The sequence below is a fragment of the Thermobia domestica genome, chromosome 13 (genome assembly GCF_964235325.1).
Source record: "Thermobia domestica chromosome 13, izTheDome1.hap1.1, whole genome shotgun sequence".
NCBI lineage: Eukaryota > Metazoa > Arthropoda > Insecta > Zygentoma > Lepismatidae > Thermobia > Thermobia domestica.
Window position 1 is genome coordinate 73,187,942 of NC_137466.1, and position 23,413 is coordinate 73,211,354.

Here is a 23,413-nt window from a genome sequence, read left to right on the forward strand (position 1 = left end):
TCGATCCCAGCCCCCGCCAAGTGAACTTTGTGGTGGACAAACACCGTGTGCGTGGGTTTTCTCGGGGTTCTCCCGTTTCCTCCCACTTTCTTCATTCCACCATTTCATTCATCACTCATCATCACCGTCTCCTTTAGCCTAACCGGCATAACCGTGGGACGTAAAACTCAAAGATTTCATTTCATTTTTTTATAATGTGGTATTTGCTTTACAAATACGAGATTAATTTCCCTCACCCAAGTCCACTGCAAAAAATGAAATAAAATAAAATGTATATATTATTCATCCACTGATATTTGTTAGGTCCCACTTGTGACCTTCTGCATCTAAATGTCACCGATTCAATATTGAACGATTTTGCTCCCTTTGTTATACTTGGATTACAATTTAATATTTGGGTCCCTAGTAGGAATGCAGTATATGTTAAGTATATGTACACCACTCTTGTGACTACGTGTGCCATTAGGGGGGCGCGGTGGCTCAGTGGTAGAGCGTTCACCTCTGGTGCTTGGGGTCCCGGGTTCGATCCCAGCCCCCGCCAAGTGAACTTTGTGGTGGACAAACACCTTGCTCGTGGGTTTTCTCGGGGTTCTCCCGTTTCCTTCCACTTTCTTCATTCCACCATTTCACTCATCTCTCATCATCACCGTCTCCTTTAGCCTAACCGGCATAACCGTGGGACGTAAAACTTACAGATTTCATTTTTACGTGTGCCATTCTGAAGGGTGTGTGTGTAGAAGGCAAGAACAATACATATATTCTAATGGATTTAAAAAAAAAATGATATGCAGGGTTGCCCAAAAGTAGGTATACACCCCTGCATTGATCAAGTATAGCATTATAATTTTTGGATTTATTTACTTCGACTGTTCCGGACTTAAGTTATAGGGGGTCTAAGTAAAACCACGTTAAGAGCAAATAATAAAGAAACTAAGTCGACCTGTTTGATAACAGTAAGAAGTGATATAAAATACAGCGAGCTGATCAGTATGGGACTGTATACCTATTTTTGGGGGCCACCCTGTGTAAAAAATGAAAATGATCTTGTTTATGATTAAATCACGGGGTAAACGGCTGAACCGTTTGAAATAAATTTTTGAGTATAGTTATCAACTTCCTCGAACTGAGTTTTTATCATGTTACTTTGAAAAAATTCGTACCATAAGGGGGGAATGGGAGTCAAGATTTATATCAAAAAGTGAGTGCTTCAGGATCCTGTCAAGTTAGATGAAACTTGGAAACTCCTCATTAAAAGTTAACGGACACGTGTCCCAAATTTTTTGAGAATTCTCGATTTAAGGGGGCATTTTCTATAATTTCGTTCTTGACATTGAAAGCGGTGTTCATGTTGTTTGTGAGTGCGTCACAATCAAATGGTTGAACAGTTTCATTTGAATTTTTGAACATAAGTACCTACTTTGAGCTTTTTTTTTAATGATCTTTCTTTGATTCAACGGTGAATTATAATGGAGGTAGAGAGTTCAAAATTTATGTAGAGACTACAGTTATCTTACGAGCTCGTCAAGTTAGGAAAAAACTCGGTATATAAATTCCTCATTATAAACAAGTGTCCTACCAAAATAAAATGTTGGGGAATTACACATTTCCCAACATTTTAAAAAATGTTCGTTTTAAGCCGGAAAGAGGACATTTCCTGTCTTCACATTGAAAGCAATGTTGTCTGTTGTTTGTGATTTGGTTACGACAAAACGGCTCAACAGTTTGAAATGATTTTTTGAACATATTTAGTTCTTACCTCAGCCTGGGATTTTATCATGTAACTTTCATTAAAGGGCGTATCCTAAGAGGGGTAGAGATTAAAATTTGCTCCAAATAGAATATTTTAATGGAAGTTTTTATTATTACACTTCCATTGATATGCGTATCCTAAGGGAAGAGGAGGCTCAAATATTTTCCGTAAACCTATTCTTCCCGTGCGAAGAACGTGCATTTTAGCCAATAGTACATAAACACGTAAACATAATACAAATTATCAATGATTATTTGTAACGAACGACATGCTGTTTGAGCACCATAAAAATTCTACACGTGAGAATTGAAGGGTGTGGTCGAAAAAGTTAATAAGTATCAAGAATCAAATTGTTGGATGAAACCGATTGAAGTTTTATGAATTAGTGTGCAAAGTCTCATCTTTCAGTTATCTGGTCGAACTTCTTATTTTAAATTTATCTTAATTCAACATTTTTTATATTAATGATGATTAAATTAATTTGAAGAAGAGTGCATCGGGCGTATAAAAGATTACATACACACAGCAAAAACTGAGGTGCTGAAACTACACAAAGTGACTATTCTTGTGTCTTAACACGCATGAACAGAAGATGGCAGAACTATGGCTTATGTAACTGTTGTCAGACGATTCACAGCTTTACAACAATATTATTGTGATCGATAACAGGAAACATAGAACATTATTCGTTACTTGGCACAAGTGCCAAAATATATTTCGCATAGCTTTGCTCATATTAGACGATAAATACCAATGCAAATTCTCTCAGGTAGTAACGAGTTATTTCTGATATGCTGAGAAGGCGAAGTGCTTGGTGCTCTCCCAAAGAAAGGGTGTACCCCTTGGACGGTCTAACGTTGTAGAAAAAAAATGCTTGGTGCTGAATTAACACACAAGTAACACGCTAAAGTGGTAGTCATTTTGTGTTGTTTCAATACATCATTTTTTACAGTGCATGGTTATCAAATTTTTCGGCCACACCCATCAATCTTACTTTAAGTGCCTTATTTTGTTTGCCTGGCCAATGGCCGTATCGATCATATTTGGACAATATTATATAGTTTAAAGTTTCAGAGTTGATCTTAATTTTGAATAATATCTTACTAATCCTATTCTGTAGCCTACTATCATCTTGATAGTGGCATAATATAAAGTTTGTATATTTCAGTGTCAGCTTCGTCATAATAAGCGGCATGGCTGTAGTCAATTTGTACGTTTACAAGAAAGAAAATCTCGATTTTCTCGAAAATTGCGCATAAGAATTTACACTTATCTGTATAATTTTGTTTATCTCAGCGAAATCTATCAATTGATATGTCTTACATTTTTATATTTCTTCTTGTTAAACGCTAATAGCATTGTAGACTATTAGAAATTTTACAAAGTTTATTCTGACAGGAAAAATTAAAGAATTTTTAGTGGAAAACGAAAAAGATTGGAACCACTGTTTGTAGTATAATTTGAAGCCAGACGTAGTATCTTCTTTTACACTTTTACTTTAGCCTTTTTTTATGGTGTAAATGGAGAAGGATTGACTACACGAGGAAGTAAGAAACAGTGTAGGGGAGAAAAAAGAGAGAGAAAAAGACTTGGTTCTTGTGGCTGGTTCATTCTGTCGAACAAATGGTGAGGAAAAACACCAAAAGAGAACATTTAAGGCAAAACTAGGCGTAGTGTGAAAAGGTCTTTTTTTTTTTAAGGTTTATGGGAATGCCCTGCTGCTTCTCAGTACATGAGAGACAATACAAAATGTAATTGAAAGGAGTAATGTTGTGCTGTACAAGAGATAAAAATGAACTGACTCTTAATATAAAATTCAGCGGAATTATGTAGTGAACAATGCCTTTTCACAATCGTTATTTGTACAGCAAGTTTTATGGTAATCTATATGTCGTGTTACTTTATTAAGTTTTTGCTACAATCGATATGAGATACGGTTGTCTACGAGACGAGGCGAGACAAATTTTTCGTGTCAAGATACGAGACGAGACATTTCTTTCACTACACCTTTTCGAGACGAGACATTACTTTTACGACATCTTTTTGAGACGAGACATTACTTTCACGACACCTCTTCGAGATGAGACATTACTTTCACGACACTTTTTTGACACGAGACATTCATTATTTTCACGATGCCCTTTCGAAATGAGATATTACTCTCACGACATCTTTTTGAGACGAGACATTACTTTCACGATACCTTCTCGAGACGAGACATTACTTTCACGATACCATTTCGAGATGAGACATTACGTTCACGACACCTTTTCGAAACGGGAGAGCTTGCACTCTTGCCTTGTAGTCAACCATAGTATAAGAGATGATCGAAAAAAGAAATTACAAAGCCTGTTATGGCTTATATGTGAGTCATAAGATTAATACACCTGATGATAGAGGGCATTCGACAATAGTTCTCGATGTAGCCACAGTTTTTGCTCAACCGCTTACCACAACGACAGATAAAGTTTTCTATACCATTTGCATAGAAATTCGCGTCAAGAATGATGGCCAGCCATTTTTTGCTTTAGAATAAGGAAATGTGAAAGTCACTGGGGCTAGGTCAAGGCTGTAGAAGGGGTGCTTTAGTCGTTGCAAGGGTAATGTCAGTAGTTGAAGCACTGGGTCTACGTACCGCTGTGTCCAGGATTGTAATTAACACTATTGATGCGTCTGTCTTTCAAGGCATGACACCATTTCCGTACATCTTGCTTTGAAATTTAGACCTCGCCGTACCCTTCTATAATCTGCCTATGAATGGCAGCAGGTGTAGTGTTTTTGGCCCACAGGAACCGCACCTGTAACCTCACTTGTACTCTTGACCAATTTTCCAGACGAATAATCAATTTTAATGTCCGCTTCTCGGGTATACATGGTCAGAATCCGAAATCTTCAAACCTGCACCAAGACACACATGTTAATCTATAAATATATTTTTTTTTAATTTACTTTGAATCTCATAAAAGTTTCATGTGTTGTAACTTATTAAAATCATCCCTCGCATGAGACAGTTTTTACACCAAGAATATCTGGACTGTTTCCGTAGATAGTACCCGTGTTTTTTATTTCGTCCTTGAACGAGTTCTACAGCTTTCTTGTGGCTAAATTGTTAGCGTGCGCGTTTTTTCGGCGCGAGAAACCTGGGTTCAAATCCCGGTCGGAGCTCATGTAGTTCATATTCCATGTTAATCTGTAGGACAAAGTCTTATATAACATCGGTGTTGAAAGAAACGCTAATTCTAATAGAGCCAAGCAATCTGAGGAACTCTTATTCAAATTTCTTTCTTCACTTTGTCAGTTTTACTTTGCACGAGACATAGCAAGAAAAAGCAGCACCTTTTCAGATTTTGATTGGGAGAGGGTGGGAAAACCAGAATAAGAGTTTCACGTTTTGTATTAGTATACAGTTGTTTAAAATACTTGTATTAGTCAAACTCAGGGTGAGTAATTGCCACTGGCGTAAATTCCGAGGAGAATGAGTGGAACATGTCCTCTCTAATCTTGGAACTAGGAGGATTGTCCCCCCAATTATCGAACTTGAAATGTGTTTTTTGGGGGAGAAATGTGATTATTTGTGTCCGATTGCCACAAAGGAAAGTGAGATGAAATTGATGTCCCCCCCAGAATAAGCCTCAGATCTGCCCGCCTCCCAATGTTGAAAACCATTCTGCTCCCCTGATCCTCCACCACAGCATTGTTTTTCAACTTCATAAACATTTTGAACATCGCTTTAAAAAAAATATGGAAACAGTCTTCCCCCCAATTTTGAAGACAGGTTTGCAACACTGGTAATTACCCTTGTGCCGCCCCTGGGAGGGAAATGGTTTTCTGTTACGGATTCAGCATCTCCAGAATAGATCCTCTGTCTCCTGTTAGCGTTTGGCTATTCGAGAATGCGTTTTTGATGCGTTACCCTCCGCAGCGAACGCGACCTAGGTGGCTACTCGGTAATTTTACTTTCACCAGATATATAAATCATACTGTAGACCAGTCAGGGTTTCCACTTTTTTTATTTATTTTATTTTATTTTATTTTATTTTTATTTTATTTATTTATTATTATTATTTTTTTTTTTGCCTGATCCATGTCTATAATAGCAGATTTCCAATACTTTGCACAAAGCATCTTCCAAGCAGCTGTTTGTCACTAAAAATCCCCTTGCCTGGAAACACGTATTTCTTTTTTTTCTTTCCATTAGACATCTTTTAAAGAGCAGGCGGTCTATTTTTTCCGAAACGCACCAAATACGCTCGAGCTGACATTTTTTACGCGTTTTTATTGCTTTGCAGCGCATTGTGATTAGCCACCCACTTTTAAATACATGGTCAGCGTATTCCAAGCGTACGCATGAGCAATAAAAATGCTTTGCGAACGCTTCAAATAGCCGCCTACTTTTAAGTAAGAATTAATAGAAAGCTACTACTTTTCCCGTTTCAGTATTGGATCCTATAGAGCAGTGTTAATTTCAGATTTCCCACTTTGAATATACAGAAGATGAAAGTAGCACAGGTTGATATTAAAAAATTCGTCAACTTCTGAATCTGAAGAGTGCTAGATTTTCAAAAATGTCGGATACTGGATCGTTATATGTATTAAGTATATTTAACACAAAATGACCACCTATATAGTCCGTTAAAGAAAGAAAAATCAGCAAATAAATAATAAAAGAAGAAATAGTGAGCAGAAATGCCTGCCATTTTTCACTTTTCGAATAAGATGACATTGATAGCAGAAATGGGACGGAATTAAAATACGGGACGTTTGCCTGTCCTGACTAAATTTACGGGGACGCGGGACACTCGGGCCCGAAATTGGGACTGTCTCGTTCTTTACGGGACGTATGGCAGGCTTTATCCCCCTCCTCCTCTCCCCAGTTGCGGGGTTCATTCTATATATAATCCCCCTCCCCTAAATTGCATTGTCAAAGTGAAATTATTTTTTAAAAAATCCCAGGTCCGAACCTCATCCAACATGTTGGAAATCGAAATCGGTCGGGTGGTTCAAGAGTTATTGTCACAAACATAGTCACTTTCATTTTTATATAGTATATATTTAAACGTTGGGACACTTAGACTTTTAAGTGTTCTTATTTCCCATACTATTTGCATGTAAATATTCTAGTTGACACGAGATGGGTACGTTTGGGGGCAACAAGAGAATATCCTTTAGTAAGGGGGAAAAAGAAAAAAAAGAAAGAAATAAGTTGATTGTTATACCAAAACTGTTAAAATCATTCTGATATTCGTTGTTGAAATAATACTTCAGTTGTTTTCGAGTGGAGGAAGTATTCGTTTTCAATATTTGGTCAGTTATTCGTTATCAGAATAATTGTTCGAGTAACGAATTTTGTTTGAATGTTCGAATTTGAACAACACTAGTTCTACAATATGACAGACTAGTAACATGGCGACACAAACGCGTTCTGTTCCTGCCTAGTGTTAAAAAGAGAGCAAAAAAATTCTTTGTTATCAAGATTTAAAGGTGAGAGTGGATTCCTTTAAGAAAGAAGAAGACAAAAAGGGGGGAAAAAGAGAGTGGAGAAGGAGCTGATTGTTGATTACGCAACACAGCAACCGCATAGAATCCAAAAAAAAAAAAAAAAAAAAAAAAAAACACACACAATGAAAAGTAGTTTTCTTCTTCTGGACTCAAACGTTCGTCCTCGAAATTCCATTCAACGTTGTTCACTAACCAACCAAATCTACCTAAGCAACGAACTCACTAACCTAAAGAAATCGAGTAACCATAATTATGGTCACGTGGTTTCCCTTCCAACGTTATAGTGTTCTTTTTTCCTTTGTCCTTACTGTTGTTGTGGGATTTTTTAATTTCAGGGGGGATAAGGAGGGAGTTTTTGGACCTTACACCCCGGCTATTTGGAAGCGATCGCAAAGCGCATTTATTGCTCCTGCGTTTGCTTGAAATACGCTGACCATGTATTTAAATCTGAGCGGCTAAACATGAACGCGAAAGCAATAAAATCGCTGAAAAAACGCCGGCTCGAGCGTATTTGGTGCAGGTCGGAACAATAGACCGCCTGCTGTTTAAAAGATTTCAAAAGGAATGACAGAAAGGAAAGACGTGTTGCCAGGCAAGGGGATTGTAGCAAGAAACAGCTGCTTGGAAGACTCTTTGTGCAGAGATTGGAACTCTGCTATTATAATGTATGTGTGTGTATAACAAAAGAAAATTCACAAAAATAGAAGGAAATTCAGAAAAAATAGCTAATCACAGAAAAATCTATGTAACACAATAGGGTGATTTCTTGTGATACACTTGATTGACAGTTTGCTGGTGCCATGGTAATCTATAAGCAAAATATTTGGCTTTAGGCAAAAGATGAAACAACGAAATAACTTGAATTTGAGCCCCTATCTCAGAAGCTCGAACTCCACCCCCAAACAGATAACCACAAGTGTAATCACAAAGAGAAATTTTCAGTTGTGTTTGAAAACGTGTACTGTGTACATCTCCAATATGGTTAGTGTGTTTAACACAGAGGCGTTTATAATTGAAATACAAAATAGGCCATGCCTATATGATTTAAGAGATCCGAACTATATGAATCGAGACTTAAAAATAAAAATGTGGAGAGAAGTGGCTGCGATATTTGTTCCAGACTGGGAGGGAATGGAACGGAATTCTCAGAATGAAGAAGGTAAGAATATTCTTATTTTATGATTTCATTTAATACTGTTAAGTAGAGCTACATCGAGCCAAATTGTATGTTCACTATGAATAATAATAATAATAATAATAATAATAATAATAATAATAATAATAATAATAATAATAATAATAATAATAATAATAATAATAAATTGTTAAAGTTGTGCCAACTTCCAATATACCTAATATATCCGAAAGGGCCAGGGCCGGCTATGCGGCATTTTATGGGGTGGATATGTTAGATGATGGAACAATTGCCCTTAGATGGTCTAAGCCATAGATGTGTGCACAGGAGAAAAGCGGAAAATGCCACCTCTAATAGTTTGGTACTTAGGTATATCGAAAATGTTTTAAACAGCAAAGACCATAAGTTTAAATTGGGATTCAATACATTTTATTCTCTTTCCAGTCTTTGAAATGACCGAAAAACTACGTTGCCAAATTATTTCGAAATTTAGTTTTGTAAGACAAACACACAATGTTTCAGTTTCCAGACATTTCTTTCCATGCAGCTTAGAAATATTCCTGGGAAAGGTATGTTTATTTTATTTTCTTTATTTATTTTAACTGCAACTGCTCGTGTTTTATCAACTTTGTTCTGAAACTGAAAATAAGGTGCTAAAATTGGTAGAGAGTAGGGATTTCAGAATAAGCCTAAATCATGAGAAAAAAAAAGATTAAACCAGAGAATTGGTTAAAAATATAATGATGTAAATTTTATACTTTGTGGCTTGGAATTTAGCGGTCCTCTCAGCACCGAAGTTATACAAGATGTGAACCTACAGTTTAAGGTGGAATCTAAACTATCTTTATGCGCTGAAACTTTTCAATGATCTCCCACAGGATTCGAAACCGGAACCCTATTCTCCAAAGGCACGTGCATAGCTAGTAAAGTATAAAGTAGTGTAAATGTTGGAATTTATTGATTGGGGTCTAATATTTGTTTTCGATACAGAGGATATCTTAAACAAAATTCCTCTTGCTCCGTCTCTTTCGACTATACCAGAGAGGCTACATCAGACGTGAACTATAGCTCAACGTGGGACCCTAACCACATAACCTCCTGCCTAGAATCGAATCCAGGTCTACCACGCCAAAGACACGTACGCTTACCGCTTAGTCACGAAGGAGCTCCATATATTGATGGAAACGAGACCGAGACTAATACGATGTTTTTCGACTCGAGACGAGACCGAGAGTGTATTGAGTTTCATCTCGTCTCTATACCATTCCTAACATACATACACATCCTTTTTATACAGATACACAGATTAATATAGATGTAGGAATAAATTGAAAAAGCGACAATCTAACACCAACTGAATTGTTTTCCAAGTTTGATTAAGATAAAATAAGCTGTTTTGGTCGTTTACTTTGTCTGTACTTAGTTCAACAAAGAGTAAAAAATAACCATGACAAAGTTTCCTATATGTTAATACTATGCTGATAAATTTACCGATGACGAAATTACTGTAAAAAATTTCTGGCAACGAAATTACCTACATGCTAATATTTTGGTGACGAAATTACCTAAGTTCGGCAAATTGCCCAGAATGGAGGTGGCAAATTGTCCGCTTTAAGTAAATTTGGTGCAAATTGTTCGGTGTCAAATTGACATACATAATGGGCCTTGTATCCACTTAATTTCGAAACCATACGCACAATGATCACTATGATCGCGCTAAATTCGGTCAACGTAACTCAAACCACTTTGCAAAACGAAGATGAAGAAGTGCATTCTGTAATATTTGTAATGTTATATGTATCCACTTGACGAATGTTTGATATTTGATGCTGTGATTTCGTTGTTCAAACATCTTTGGAAATATAAATGTTTTTATCATTGTTTTTTGGGTGGTGTTTGAGACTGACATTCATTTTTGTTGTTTTAGTAACAAATTCCATGCCCCCCCCCCCTTTCTTTTAAAGATTAAGATCATAGAGTAAGGAAACTTCTTGTCCTTCCCAGGTAGGAAATTTATAATACTAACAACTAATGAAACTGTGCGTTCATAGAAAAGTCGAGCAAAATCTGTATTATTTTAATTGTAGGTTTGATAAATCCCAAAAAGAGTAGCACTTAAGAGTGTTGAATATCGACACCATCACGGTTTCTCAGAACTTTAATTTATATGAGGAAACATTCTATTTATTCTTTGAAATAAACGAGAATTTTAACAAGTTTATTTTATGGTACTGATTTATTCTTTTGAGATCTTTAAATGTATTCTATGCAAAATTTAACTACTATATTATGTAAAATTAATATTTATAAAAAAAAAAAAACGAAAGCAATATTACATTAATGTTAGAGTATTAATATAAGAATTATAATTCTTCCGTGAAAGAAAACACACACACGCTTCCTTTCATTAAAGTCCATTTTCGAAAGCTACTCTGAAACGATGGCGTGTCGTTTGCTAGAACTCGATTTTGGTGTAGTTTGTCTCAATAATTTTATTGCGGTTATATCAGTTCCTGACGAAATAGCTAAATGTTGCTAGGCACTCAGGTCCGGAACCAGAGGGGAGCTAGGGTCCCCTAAACTTTTTGGGCCCCTCCAGACCTCGATATAAAATGCGATTTTGTAATTATTAATACCAAAAAAAAAAAAAAAAAAAAAAACGAAATTTAGATATTTGTAAGAGAATTTATAATGACTTGGGCCCCCCAAACCTATATGGCTAGTTTCGGGCCAGCAGGCACTTATATTCATACTGATTTCTTGCGAATAAGTGGTTGCGCATACCCAAGCCATTCTGAATTATGCTACCGACGAGTTCCAAAGAAATGCCCAGAATCTCTGACACAAGTTTTGCTGAGAAGGTAAAAACTGAGAAAGCGGGGTGCAGCCAGACCTCAGACTATAATAAGTATATCATGAGTTTACCATACAGTTTAAAAACTATATAAATAATAGCTTAATTTTTTTTTTCACTCAAAAACTGGGGTGGTCTAGGGCTCCGGCCTCGGGCTATATCCACCACTGGCTGAAATGCTGCAATTTTCAAGAATAATGTCACAAATTGCATCCATGATTTCGGGAAGAGTCATTGCTTTTAATCATCCTGGATGTAAAGCATAATTTGTTGAGAAATCGCCACGTTTATACTAAGCCACTTACTTCTTCACCACTGTATATAACGGAGGGGTGTCCTGTGGTGTTTCACTGATTTCCTAATTAATTTACTTCGGTGACTTTCCTTGGTGGAACAAAAATGTTATAACAGTTAGGATCTGAATATTCGTGAAATTATCTGTTTGGGTACACATAACCACTTCAGAGGCCTGAGAAACAAGAATTTCATTATTAATATGAAAATTTGTATTTCTACACACAGAGATATGTTTTTTTAAACTACGATTTCATTTTTCTACCTAGTACCTACACTCCTTCTGGATTGGACTAGGACATTTTCAGCAGCTCCTCGTAAATTCTCTCTCTCTCTTTCTCTCTCTCTCTCTCTCTCTCTCTCTCTCTCTCTCTCTCTCTATATATATATATATATATATATATATATATATATATATATATATATATATATATATATGTGTGTGTGTGTGTGTGTGTGTATGTATAGCGAGAGAGAGAGAGAGATACGTGGCATATAGTACTAGACGAATGTGTTACTTGAAGCATACGCGAAAGTAATTCAATTTATGTTTAGGCTTCAAAAGTTCCATTGAAAAATATTTCATGTGCAGACGTTACTTATTTGTTAGTCACAAATTTTACTTGGAATAAGTTTAATTTGTAACCATGTAGGTCTAACATAAAAACAGCAACGAAATACACAATGTAATGTAACATAAGTCAAAAGTAATAAATGTCATTTTTGGTATGGCAAATAGCCGCCCCCCGAAAATGTATCTGCCCCTCCTTTGCTCCCCTAAGAACTTAAAGGTGGCGTCGTCACTGACACACACACACAACAGTAGCAACTTTAACTGCAGAGATGAGTGACGTGGAAATTTTGTTGTAGATGATTTGACATCGTTATTTATATCTTCTTCCAATAAGCTGAGATTCATGCATCATTGCCGGGAGGATGAATCACTCACCCTTTTGTTATTTTCCTTTCACATGACCTTGGAAGATATTCTAAACCGAGAACAATGAAGTATTTAAAGGTCCTGAGTCTATTTATATTAGAAACTTGAAATTCCACTAAGCAAAGTTGTTGGACAAAATATCAATTTGGTCGTTCCTTTAAAAATATGCATTTATATGCAATAACGACATAAACATGCGCTAACCTCCGAAATATGCAAATATATGCACTATAAAACTCTGCTCTTTTACCCCAAAACACCTGAAACGAATTTCTGTTTAAAGAGCACATCAGTATCACATTAGGAAAAAAAAAAAAAAAATGCAAATATGCTAAAATCCGAAGTCTACACACAACTTCTTGACTCAAAGTGGTGTTATGACAAATATTTTATATATTCACAAACATCTTACTTGAGATTTCATTTTCTTTAATTGGTGTGTTTTAACAAAATACAGGCTATAATCAACGCACGCTTTCAAATTTTCTATTCTTAAATTCGAATTAAATCAAGAAATGTTCATATTTAATGTCTTCTAGCAGGATAATACAGTATAAACTAGCTTGCTTTGCATTAAAATCTATGGAGAAAGTTTGTATAAAAATTCTGATAGAATTTAACTCAAATTTCATAATTTTTGTATACTCGGGACAATATGAGGTACCTGTGTGCAAAATTTCAACTCTCTATCTTACTGTTAAAGGCCCTAAACAATATGATCGATGAGTCAGTGTATAGATGAATGACCTGCAAACAGACAGATTTCGGAGGGCCACAACTCGAATGTGGTTCAAACTACAAATATGAAAATTTGCACAGGTGCAAATATCTGTTATATCTCCATTACTGGAATAGGTTTTCATATCTTTAACATCTGACTTTTTATGGACCCTCTAAATCACCAATTTCGCGATAAACTTTTGTTCGTGTATATCATGCTCGACAATCCTTGACATTTCGCGTGACGTAAAACACATTTCCCACTTTGTTCACGTTTCAGGTGTTTCGGAGCATGCATTCGTCGGATCTTCGAATTGTCGTCACGTCCCCGACAGACCTCATTCAAGCGAGATATTACACATGTAAAGTGTACTCTGTGTGTGCCACATGCAGACCCTGCGTATAACTTCAATGACTTCCCTTGAAAGACATTAATGATTTGCTGCTCTTTGTACCTACTTTCTTAATATTAATTAAATGTGATTAATTATTATTTGAATATTCGTTACTATTGAAATGTCTTCAAATTTTCACTCCCTTTATTTCTGTTTACCACCACACCATAAATTACACGTTTTCAAAGTGCTCATAAAACAGATATATCATTATCTTACACCGCTACCACTATACGCCACTACTTAATAGCTGAAAAGTGGAAAAATTTAAAAAAAAAGTATGAGAGAGAGGAAAAAAAAGCACTTAAACATACGTCCTGATTTCATTACGTGTAAGCACTTAGAAATTGTGCAGATTTTATGATCAACAATATTTAAACGAAAATAAACAAGTAAGATTACATTTATTTAATTATACATAAGAAGAAAACATTAAAATACAATTTAGGCATTTACAGTTACTCTTCGCTCTGAAACATAGTCAATCACATATGTACGTAATTAGCCGTAAACTTTGATAAGAACCAGCCAGGAGCGGATTAAGGCTTTTGGGGCCCTGGAGCAAACTATTTCAAAGGGACCCTATGTTGCAAATAATTCCAGTGCATACATTTTCTTTATTGCCTTCCACAGCCTCATAAGCTGTGCTCGAATATTTTAATGTGCTCGAAGTTTACAAAAATTAGTTTAATTACTTTCATTATCAACAGTTAAATGCTCATGCACTGCAGTGTAACACACAACTGCCAAATACAAGCCAAATGGTCAACACAACAAAGTAAGTATCGTGAAGACGCTGGTGGAAGAAGACTTAATTCCAGCGATAATGCGAACGTAGGGACCGGGAAAAAATTGCATATGTCTGAGGCCTATAATATAAGTTGATTTTAATATTAAAAAGAGGGATTTAGGGGGGGCGGAGCCTGGGCTCCATTGGCTCCGCCCTTAATCCGCTCCTGCAGCCAACAACATCAGATTTGTGTAAGTCACAAATAAAGGTATTTTAAGGGTAGAGAAAAAGAACATACTAAATCCACCTTTGGTGATTTTTGATATATTAGTGCGAAATAATAGCTTAAAGAAGGCACTTTCCAATTACCAGTATATACTCATACTGGCAAAAACGCTACTCATAGACATTTTACAAGCTATTAAAGGAACCACCTCCAATGGAAAAGAATATGGAAAATAATAGGTTTTCTTCAATTTTAAAACCGCCCTCGTGAACAGTTTACAAAATGTGACTTACCATGTTCTTTCCCGATAGCCTTCATTGGTTTTCTCGTTATACTACCCCATAAAATATCATATGCCAGGCATTCAAAATCACTATTCGATTTGAAGCCCATTCAAACCATCTTGTACTGCCACTCAACATCACCAGCAGGACTAACAAAATAGTCAGCGAAGTATTCTCTTACCCCTTTTGCTTGCAATGGAATTCCTCCTGTCCCTTGAACAGGAATGTCTTCCATAGGACATGATAGTATATCTTCAAATTTGTATCCATCTCGTACTCGCACAAAATTGTGTAACACGCACGCAGCTAAGACAAGGCATTCGACGAATTCTGGTTCCAAATATATAGCAGAATGGAAAAGTCGCCATTTGTTTGCAAAAATGCCGAAAGCACATTCCACAAATCGACGAGCCCGACACAGGCGGTAATTGAAAATTCGTTGTTTTTGACTGTTCAGACTCTGTCGAGAATATGGTCGTAGAACATGTTCAGACATTGCAAATGCTTCGTCTCCTACAATGACGAACGGCATTGCTACACCCCTGGGACAGTTAGGCAACGGTTGGTTTGGAGGTAAATTTAAAGACCCAGAACGTATGGATTTCTGCAAAGTTGACTTATTGAAAATATTTGCATCAGACGATGTACCATAGCTACCTACATCAACAAAAGTAAAGCAGTAATTTGCATCGGCTAAAGCCATCAGTACTATTGAATCATACTGTTTATAATTCTTGTATTTTGAAGCACCACCAGCAGGTTTCACTATACGAATATGTTTACCGTCCAATGCCCCCACACAGTTAGGAAAGTTGCTTCGTTCTTCAAATAGTCGTGCTATATTAAGCCAACCATCAGTATCTGGGATTGGCATGAATTGATCCTTCATTGTTGACCATATGACATCACATGTCTCCCGTATGATGTCTGAAACTGTCTTCCTTCCTATTCTGTACTGCATTGCCAGAGATCTAAAGGGAATACCCGTTGCAAGAAACCTGCAAAAAAGAAAAAAAAATGTAGGCTATACATATATATATTGTACACTACCGCTCAAATGTTTTCGCACATCCCTGATTTTTGTAAACACTAACTACAATCGCATTATTTTGGTACGAGAACCTTACCGCCTTGCATCAGATGTACTCTGCCTAAAGCGTTGAATTTGATAAAAGTTGAATTGAGGTCTGAGAGGTATTAAACCTAGGCAGATGATATATCAAGTTATAATTCTTAAAATTTGAACCAAAAAAAGACAATTTGATATAGATGTTGCATAGTATTAAAAAAATTGAAGATGAGGCAAAATATTAGTTCACACTAGGAAACCCAACTAGGGATGGGCACGAGCGAGTTCGAGCAGTTGTCTTTGAAACTCGACTCGACTCGAAACAGACATCTTTGAGCTCGACTCGAGAACTCTTATCGAAAAATTTCCTCTGAATCGACTCGAATTTCGAGTCGAGTTGAGACAAAACGAGGCAATTCGAGCTTAACTCTGTGTGTAGTTCCAAGTACTCTCTTCAAGTATCCTACATAGACAATATAATTATTAATGATACTACTACTACTAAAACTTTATTATTATTATTATTATTATTATTATTATTATTATTATTATTATTATTATTATTATTATTATTATTATTATTATTATCAGTGGCGTATTTAGGGTAGGCTTCCGGGCTTAAGCCTCCCCCCCCCCGAAATCTTACTTACTATAGTAAAGTATATGAACTATCTTGCTGAATTTTCACATTTTCAGGGAAAGCCCCCCCCCGAAAGTTAGCAAAGCCCCCTCCGAAACAAAATCGTAAATACGCCACTGAATATTATTATTATTATAAAACTGTGTATAACCATGAAAGGTGAGCGGTTTGTATCTAAATACTGAAAACTAGCTGACTATCAATCTCAGTCGTCGAGAAGTCTTCATGAGGAAAGGCCATTGGTCACGAGGTTCTGGGTTTGAGTTCCGTAGGAGCAAGTATTCGGGCTCGAGCGAAAAATTGTTAAAATTTATAGGACGCCGGCCAAACATGCTCAAAATTTCTCGGCCTGGCTTTAGGGTTGCCAACGCTCGAGCGGCTCGACTCATAGCTCATTCACTATCGAGCCGAACCGAGAAATGACCCGAGGCAACAGCTCACCCAACCAAGCCAGGTTAAGCCATCGACTCAGTCGAGCTGAGTCGAATCGAGCCGATGGACTCATTTCAACGGAACTGGCTCGAACCAATGGCGCATCCCAATCGAACCGGCTCGAGCCATCGGCTTAATCGAGAAGAGTCGATGGCTTGTCGCAACGGAGCCAATGGCTCATTCCAATCGAGCCGGCTCGAGCAGTTCGTGCAGTTGAACCAAGCCGAACCGGTTGATATCACTATCCGGGTTGGGTTTCTGCTTAGGCTCAAAAATTTGACCATGCAAGTCTCAGCCTTAATGGTAAGAACTACATACTTATATTGGTGCTTACGACATTTGAGACTGTCTGGTTATAAAAATCTATTGTCGTCTCGTTATCGAGACGAGACGAGACACACTAAAAGTACCGCACAAGATGCACTAAAAGCACAAGACGAGATTAACCCCTGTCGTGAGCAACACTAAAAGTATTCCACATTACTTCTTGCACTTCTCATGGCTTTCACTTTCCAGTCTAATCAGGCCATGATTTCAAAACAAGTTAAAACGAGTTGAACGAGCGAGCCATTTATCAAACTTGACCTTAAAACGGTGACTCGACTCGGAACTTGACTTGAGAAAATTACCTTTGACTCGACTCGGAACTCGTGCCCATCCCTAAACTCAACGTTCGGTAAACATACATATAAAAGAAAGATAAAACAAATCTTGATCGAGATCACAAAGGATACATACTTATAACATTAGGGAATTGTCAGAGTTGTCATATTGAATAAGCTGAAAACAACTGGTGTACCCTAAAATATGTTTCGCCTAACCAATGTATATAGCATTACATAAAATTAAATAAATGAAAGAGTCGGTTGCAAATAAAGAAACAAAATCTTAAAGGATAGGCCGTTACACACTTTTGAAATTTGTTTCAATTCATGTTATAAGCTGGTAAAAATGTGTTTGAAAAAAAGTGTACATTTTTCTTTTCTTTTAACCCTTTTAGGATTTATGGCATATTTATATACCATGGCGTAGTATCGTCTTTGACCGCTTATTTAGGTTCTATAACAGGTATTTAAGCGCTTTTTCTTTTTATTGGGCAAGTCAAGGATAAACCAAAGAACAGCCCAGATGAGTTTTGGAACCGGATGGTCAACTAGGTGGCGTAAGTGGGGGCGGAGGGGCGTGACTTCTTTTTTTAGAGGTCAAATTTCAAAAAATTTTTCACGCCTTTAGTTTTCAAAATATCATATAGGAACTTTGTATACCGATTGTGTGTACCTTTGGGTATTTTTCAATTTTTTTTAGATACCTACATGAAATCGGGGCCGGGCCCGAGGGGCACAAGTGTTCCTAGGGGGTGATTTTTTCAGAAAAAAATCCGGTGTTTCCCGATTTTTCCGGTTCAGGTGTATAATACAGACATATGAGTGGTATCATTGGAAAGGACTCGGTACACTGAAAAAATGGTGTTTGAGCCATGACTTAAGGTCAAATAGTAATGATGCTGTACATTTTTAAGTATATATATATATACTTAAAAAATGTACAGCATCATTACTATTTGACCTTAAGTCATGGCTCAAACACCATATATATATATGGCTGAATTTACTGGGTACAAAGGTGCACGTGCATCCCCCTTCATTGTAAATATACACTACCTAAAGTGAGAAGCTAACAGTGAAAATTCCGCCGAAAAAACCTGCTGCCATATTTCCGTTTCGGATTAAAACAATTAGAGAAGTTTTGCAAAATCAATAGTTTAAGTCAGTTTTCTAAAAGAAAAGAGAACAAGGTTCAACGAACCCACTTAGCATTTCTGGGGCATATCCTAATTCCCACACCACAGATACCTAAAGGGATTAAAAAAAAATCCAATTCAATTCAAATGTACTGGTAGTTGTTGGTGCACCCGTCATCGGATCCGCCCCTGTATATTATATATATATATATATATATATATATATATATATATATATATATATATATATATATATATATATATATATATATATATATATATATATATATAATGTGTATGTGTGTGTGAAAAATGGGTCACCTTCAGACTTTTAAAAATTTCTACCGACCGTAGTTTTCAAGATACAAGATTGAAATTTTACACACGTATTATTTACACAACAATGTATTTTTTTAAAAATTAAATCCCTACGTGAACCCAGGCCCGGGCCAGAGGGGGAAAAATCGATTTTTTTCGAAAAATTTCCCGGTTTTCCCGTTTCTGATGTATAATACGGACTAGCGAGTACTACCGTTGGAAAGTATGATCTATCGTGGAAAAAAAAAAAAAAAAAAAAAAAAAAAGCTGTATGAACCATGATCCTACGATAAATAGTAAGGACGTAGTAGCTGTTTTAGTGAAAGTCTAAAATTTACCTCAAAAAGTGGAAATCCTAAAAGGGTTAAGACGGGCGGGAGTAATAGGAAGGGAAGGAAGCATTTGCCATTTTTCTTTTGCCAATTTCTCATAAACACAAGGACATAATAAAATTAACTTACCACGAACGTAGACAATATTGTTCTAAACTAATAGGAAGGGAGGCAAATTTCTCTCTCCCTATTACTCCCGCAGCGCCTTTTAAACTTTTTCTACAATTTTTGCCCAAACCATGGTATTCATTTCTGAATGGGGACGCGTCTCTAATATAAAGGTTCGTTAATATATCTAGTTGCATGAACTCACTGACATAAAATAACGGGCAATGCGATTGACATAGAAAGCTGATAGAGTGACCGCAAAATTAGCGTATTTCGTGGAACTCGTATTTTCAACCAAAATATGTACTGGTTGAAAGATTTTTACAAAATAATACTCTCAAGTAAAATTTCAAGATGACCATATGTTTCATTTAAGAAAATGAAAGATCAAAGTTGACGAAATTGTGCTGTATAATATGTTTCTATTGACTTGAAGAATCTAATCTCGGGTATGAAAGAAAATAAACAAGTGTAACTTATTTCATTTTTAAGCCTAGATCACGTGGAGTACCGAAAACAATCAGTGACATAAGAAAATGTACAAACGTTGTTAGAAACACCTCTTAAATATTATACTGAATACATTGTGCTTAAAATTTACGTTTAAATCAAGTGAATATGCATTTAATTTGTTTATTTATCTGTTTATAGTGAAACAGCTCCAGAAAAGATGGAAGTCTCTGCGGGATGCGTTCAAACGGGAATTAAATGCACAGAAAACGCAGCCAAGTGGAAGTGGAGGCAAGAAAAGAAAGTATGCTTTTTTCAATGAACTTCTGTTTTTATCGGACACAATGACAGAGAGGAAGACAAGAACCAATTTAAATTTGAATATTGAAGAAGGTAGTGACTCACGTGATGACGCGCAGAACCAAACAAGATGCCTGAATGCACCGGATAATGAAAATGGATCACGCGGGAAAAAACGAAAAGCGGGCTCGTTTGAAGATAAAATAATCGAGTACCTGCAAGAAGCCAAAAAAAGGGACTGTGATGATGTGAATGGTGATAAGGGGTTCGCCTTATCACTAGTACCTATGCTGAGAAAGCTACCTGACCACATTAATCTAAGTGTTCGGTCTCAAATTCTAGATGTAATCAAGCAGGCATTAATTTCTTCCAGCCAAACCCAACATACATATCCATCCAACCCTTCGTATGTTCCTGCATCGTTTTCTCATTACCCCCAGCCTCCTCAGTACCAATTCAGCAACATCCAGAATTATCCTAGTACCAGCCAAGAAGTAGTATCTGGACGAAATGCTTACCCTCCTCTTCCTCCTCCACCTCCTTTTCCCCCCATATGGCCTTCAACGTCTGCTCCAAGACGCCAAAACACAATACCGCGTTCACCGGAATCCTGCCCGAGTTCAACGGATGAATCGATCGATGTAACTCAATTAGTGTAATTGTATACGAGTATATGTAACCTGAAATAATCTTTGTCCTTTTTATTAACTAGTGCATTATAAATATATCTTTAGGCAACATTGACAATTATATAAGTGAATATTCAGAAATATATTGATTCTATTTTTTAAAGTTTTTTTCTTTCTTTCGTAACATCTTAAATTAACCTACTATAAGTAAAATTTTAAATACGTATTAAATTTCTTAACGATAAGTGCTTACAGTTATAATCTGTTATCAAATAGATCGGATTGAACTGTATGAAAATTTGAGAAAATGATAAGTGAAAAGGGAGGCATGGTCTTTTCTTATTCTTTCCTAGCCCTTTGTAAAAATAGTTAGAAAGTAATCATTTCTGAAGTGGCGTAGCATGAAATATTATTATTATTATTATTATTATTATTATTATTATTATTATTATTATTATTATTATTATTATTATTATTATTATTATTATTATTATTATTATCTATCCTACATAGACAATATAATTATCAATGATACTACTACTACTAAAACTTTATTATTATTATTATTATTATTATTATTAGGTCTATTATTATTATTACTAAGAATTAGTCCTTCTTTTGGCTTCTGGTGCTTGGGGTCCCGGGTTCGATCCCAGCCCCCACCAAGTGAACTTTGTGGTGGACAAACACCGTGTACGTGGGTTCTCCCGTTTCCTCCCACTTTCTTCATTCCACCATTTCATTCATTACTCATCATCACCGTCTCCTTTAGCATAACCGTGGGACGTAAAACTCAAAGATTTCATTTCATTTTTTTTTCCCTTCTTTTGGCTATATTCTTATATTGAAGATTAAAGAAAATGGTTTTACTTACCTTAGCGACAATGCAAGCCTTTCTTCTGCTGGTATAGCTGCTCCCATGTTGGAGTCTTGTTTCGTTATTCCATCTTTAACGTACCGCAGCAATTCATCAAATGTAGTACACGACATGCGGAAATATTCGAAAAATTTCTTGTCTTCTCTTCTTAACATATTATACAATGTATGAAATTCGCCGTGCAGTAGTCTTTGTCTATTAATGGGGTGCACTTTAAATCGGCGTTTTCCTCTGCGTCTTTTTTTCTTTACATAAGAAGAAACTGCAGCTAATACCAATACTTCTTCGATAACATTCATATCTTCTCACAAGAAACCAACTGAACAGGTCATTCTCATTCTGCACTTCTGGCGCGGGAAATGAAAAGAAAAGGCCTGGAAACCCTGACTGGCTCATAGTATGATTTACAACTCTGGTGAAACTAAAATTACCGTGTAGCCACTTAGGCCGCATTCGCTGTGGGGGGTAACGCTTGCTCGACTAGCCTAGTCCTAATACTCTGGATAGAAGAGAGAGCATATAGAATGAGATGAGACAGGCATTGAATAGAGAGAAAGAGGGAGACTAATGTAACAAAAAGAGATGTGGACGGAATGCCCTGCTCTTCTTGGTGTGGTAGGCGACCGATCCAAGAGCGGCATTCCTTTCTCGGACATTCCTCCCTTTCTGTGGCGGACAGACGTCTTTGTCCGTTTCTATGGCTACCGGGATTTCAGTTGGAAAGTTAGTTTGAGTTGGTATAAAGGTATTCTTCTATACTTCTTCTTTTTAAATAGTTCTTTCCGTGTTGTACGGAATTTAGATCGTAGGACATTTTTTGAATATCTTAAAGGACTGATGTGAAGAGTGATCATATAAAGGCAAAAAGGAAAACGAAAAAAAAATCAAGTACGTACTTTAAGGTATTTTCGCTAGCTATTATGTTAGGGTAGAAGATAAATATATCCAAAATGACAGGGTTTCGTTCTTTTGTAACTTTAAGGTATTTGTAATGATAAAATGGAGTGGAAGTTTCAACATTTTACAAGTTTGATGTCTTTTTCAGTAACAAGACTGTATAAGGCATGAAAACCATCCCTTACGCCGGGAATCGTACACATGATCACGAGTACGGAAACTACGCATGTTAGGTCTTGGGCTACGAATGAGTTCATTAACAATAGAATACAGGAAGTATTGTACGTGTACTATAAAATAAAGAATGAAATGAAATTTTTTAAGTTTTACATTCAACGGTTAAGAAAGCAAAAACCAAAACCACTTGGTGAACAGCCCTTTTGTGGGTCTGAGCCGCTCCAACGCCATCTGTTAGCGACCGGCTGAACTACGTCCTAGCGACGAACACGTCGTTAGCGCACTGCGTCGCTGTAACAGGCGTATCAGGAACTTTCTAGACCTAGTGACCGTCACGTCTTTTGGTCACATGACTCCCCAGTTTGCATCTCGACGCTGGGTGACGCCGAGTCCAACACTCTAATCACTAGACTATTGTGTCTCCCCAACACTTATGCCCTTTAGACTAAAAGATACGGGTGATTAGTGAAAATGAATGATTATGAAAGATTTAGGGATTTAGAATTTAGATTTCTGGGCTTTCGGCATCTATGATCATTTAGCCCTTCACGTATCAAGAGTGACGTCCCTCGGCGAGCACACTATTCAGGGAAAGGAAAGGAAGGAAGCGACCTGG

At 36.6% G+C, this 23,413-nt stretch overlaps 1 protein-coding gene across 6 annotated transcripts in view; it reads left to right on the forward strand.

The window, feature by feature from the left end:
- Nucleotides 1–23,413, forward strand: part of pyd (zonula occludens-like protein polychaetoid) — a 640,754-nt gene that overhangs the window by 204,673 nt on the left and 412,668 nt on the right. The window contains exon 1 of one of the 6 annotated variants that reach the window (XM_081735922.1): nt 8,385–8,408. The exons of the other annotated variants lie outside the window; for them this stretch is intronic. Coding sequence (XP_081592048.1) covers nt 8,400–8,408 — 9 coding nt within the window. The 5' untranslated portion in view covers nt 8,385–8,399. Of the gene's footprint in view, nt 1–8,384; nt 8,409–23,413 lie in introns of those variants that run through there. 6 annotated transcript variants of the gene reach the window in all.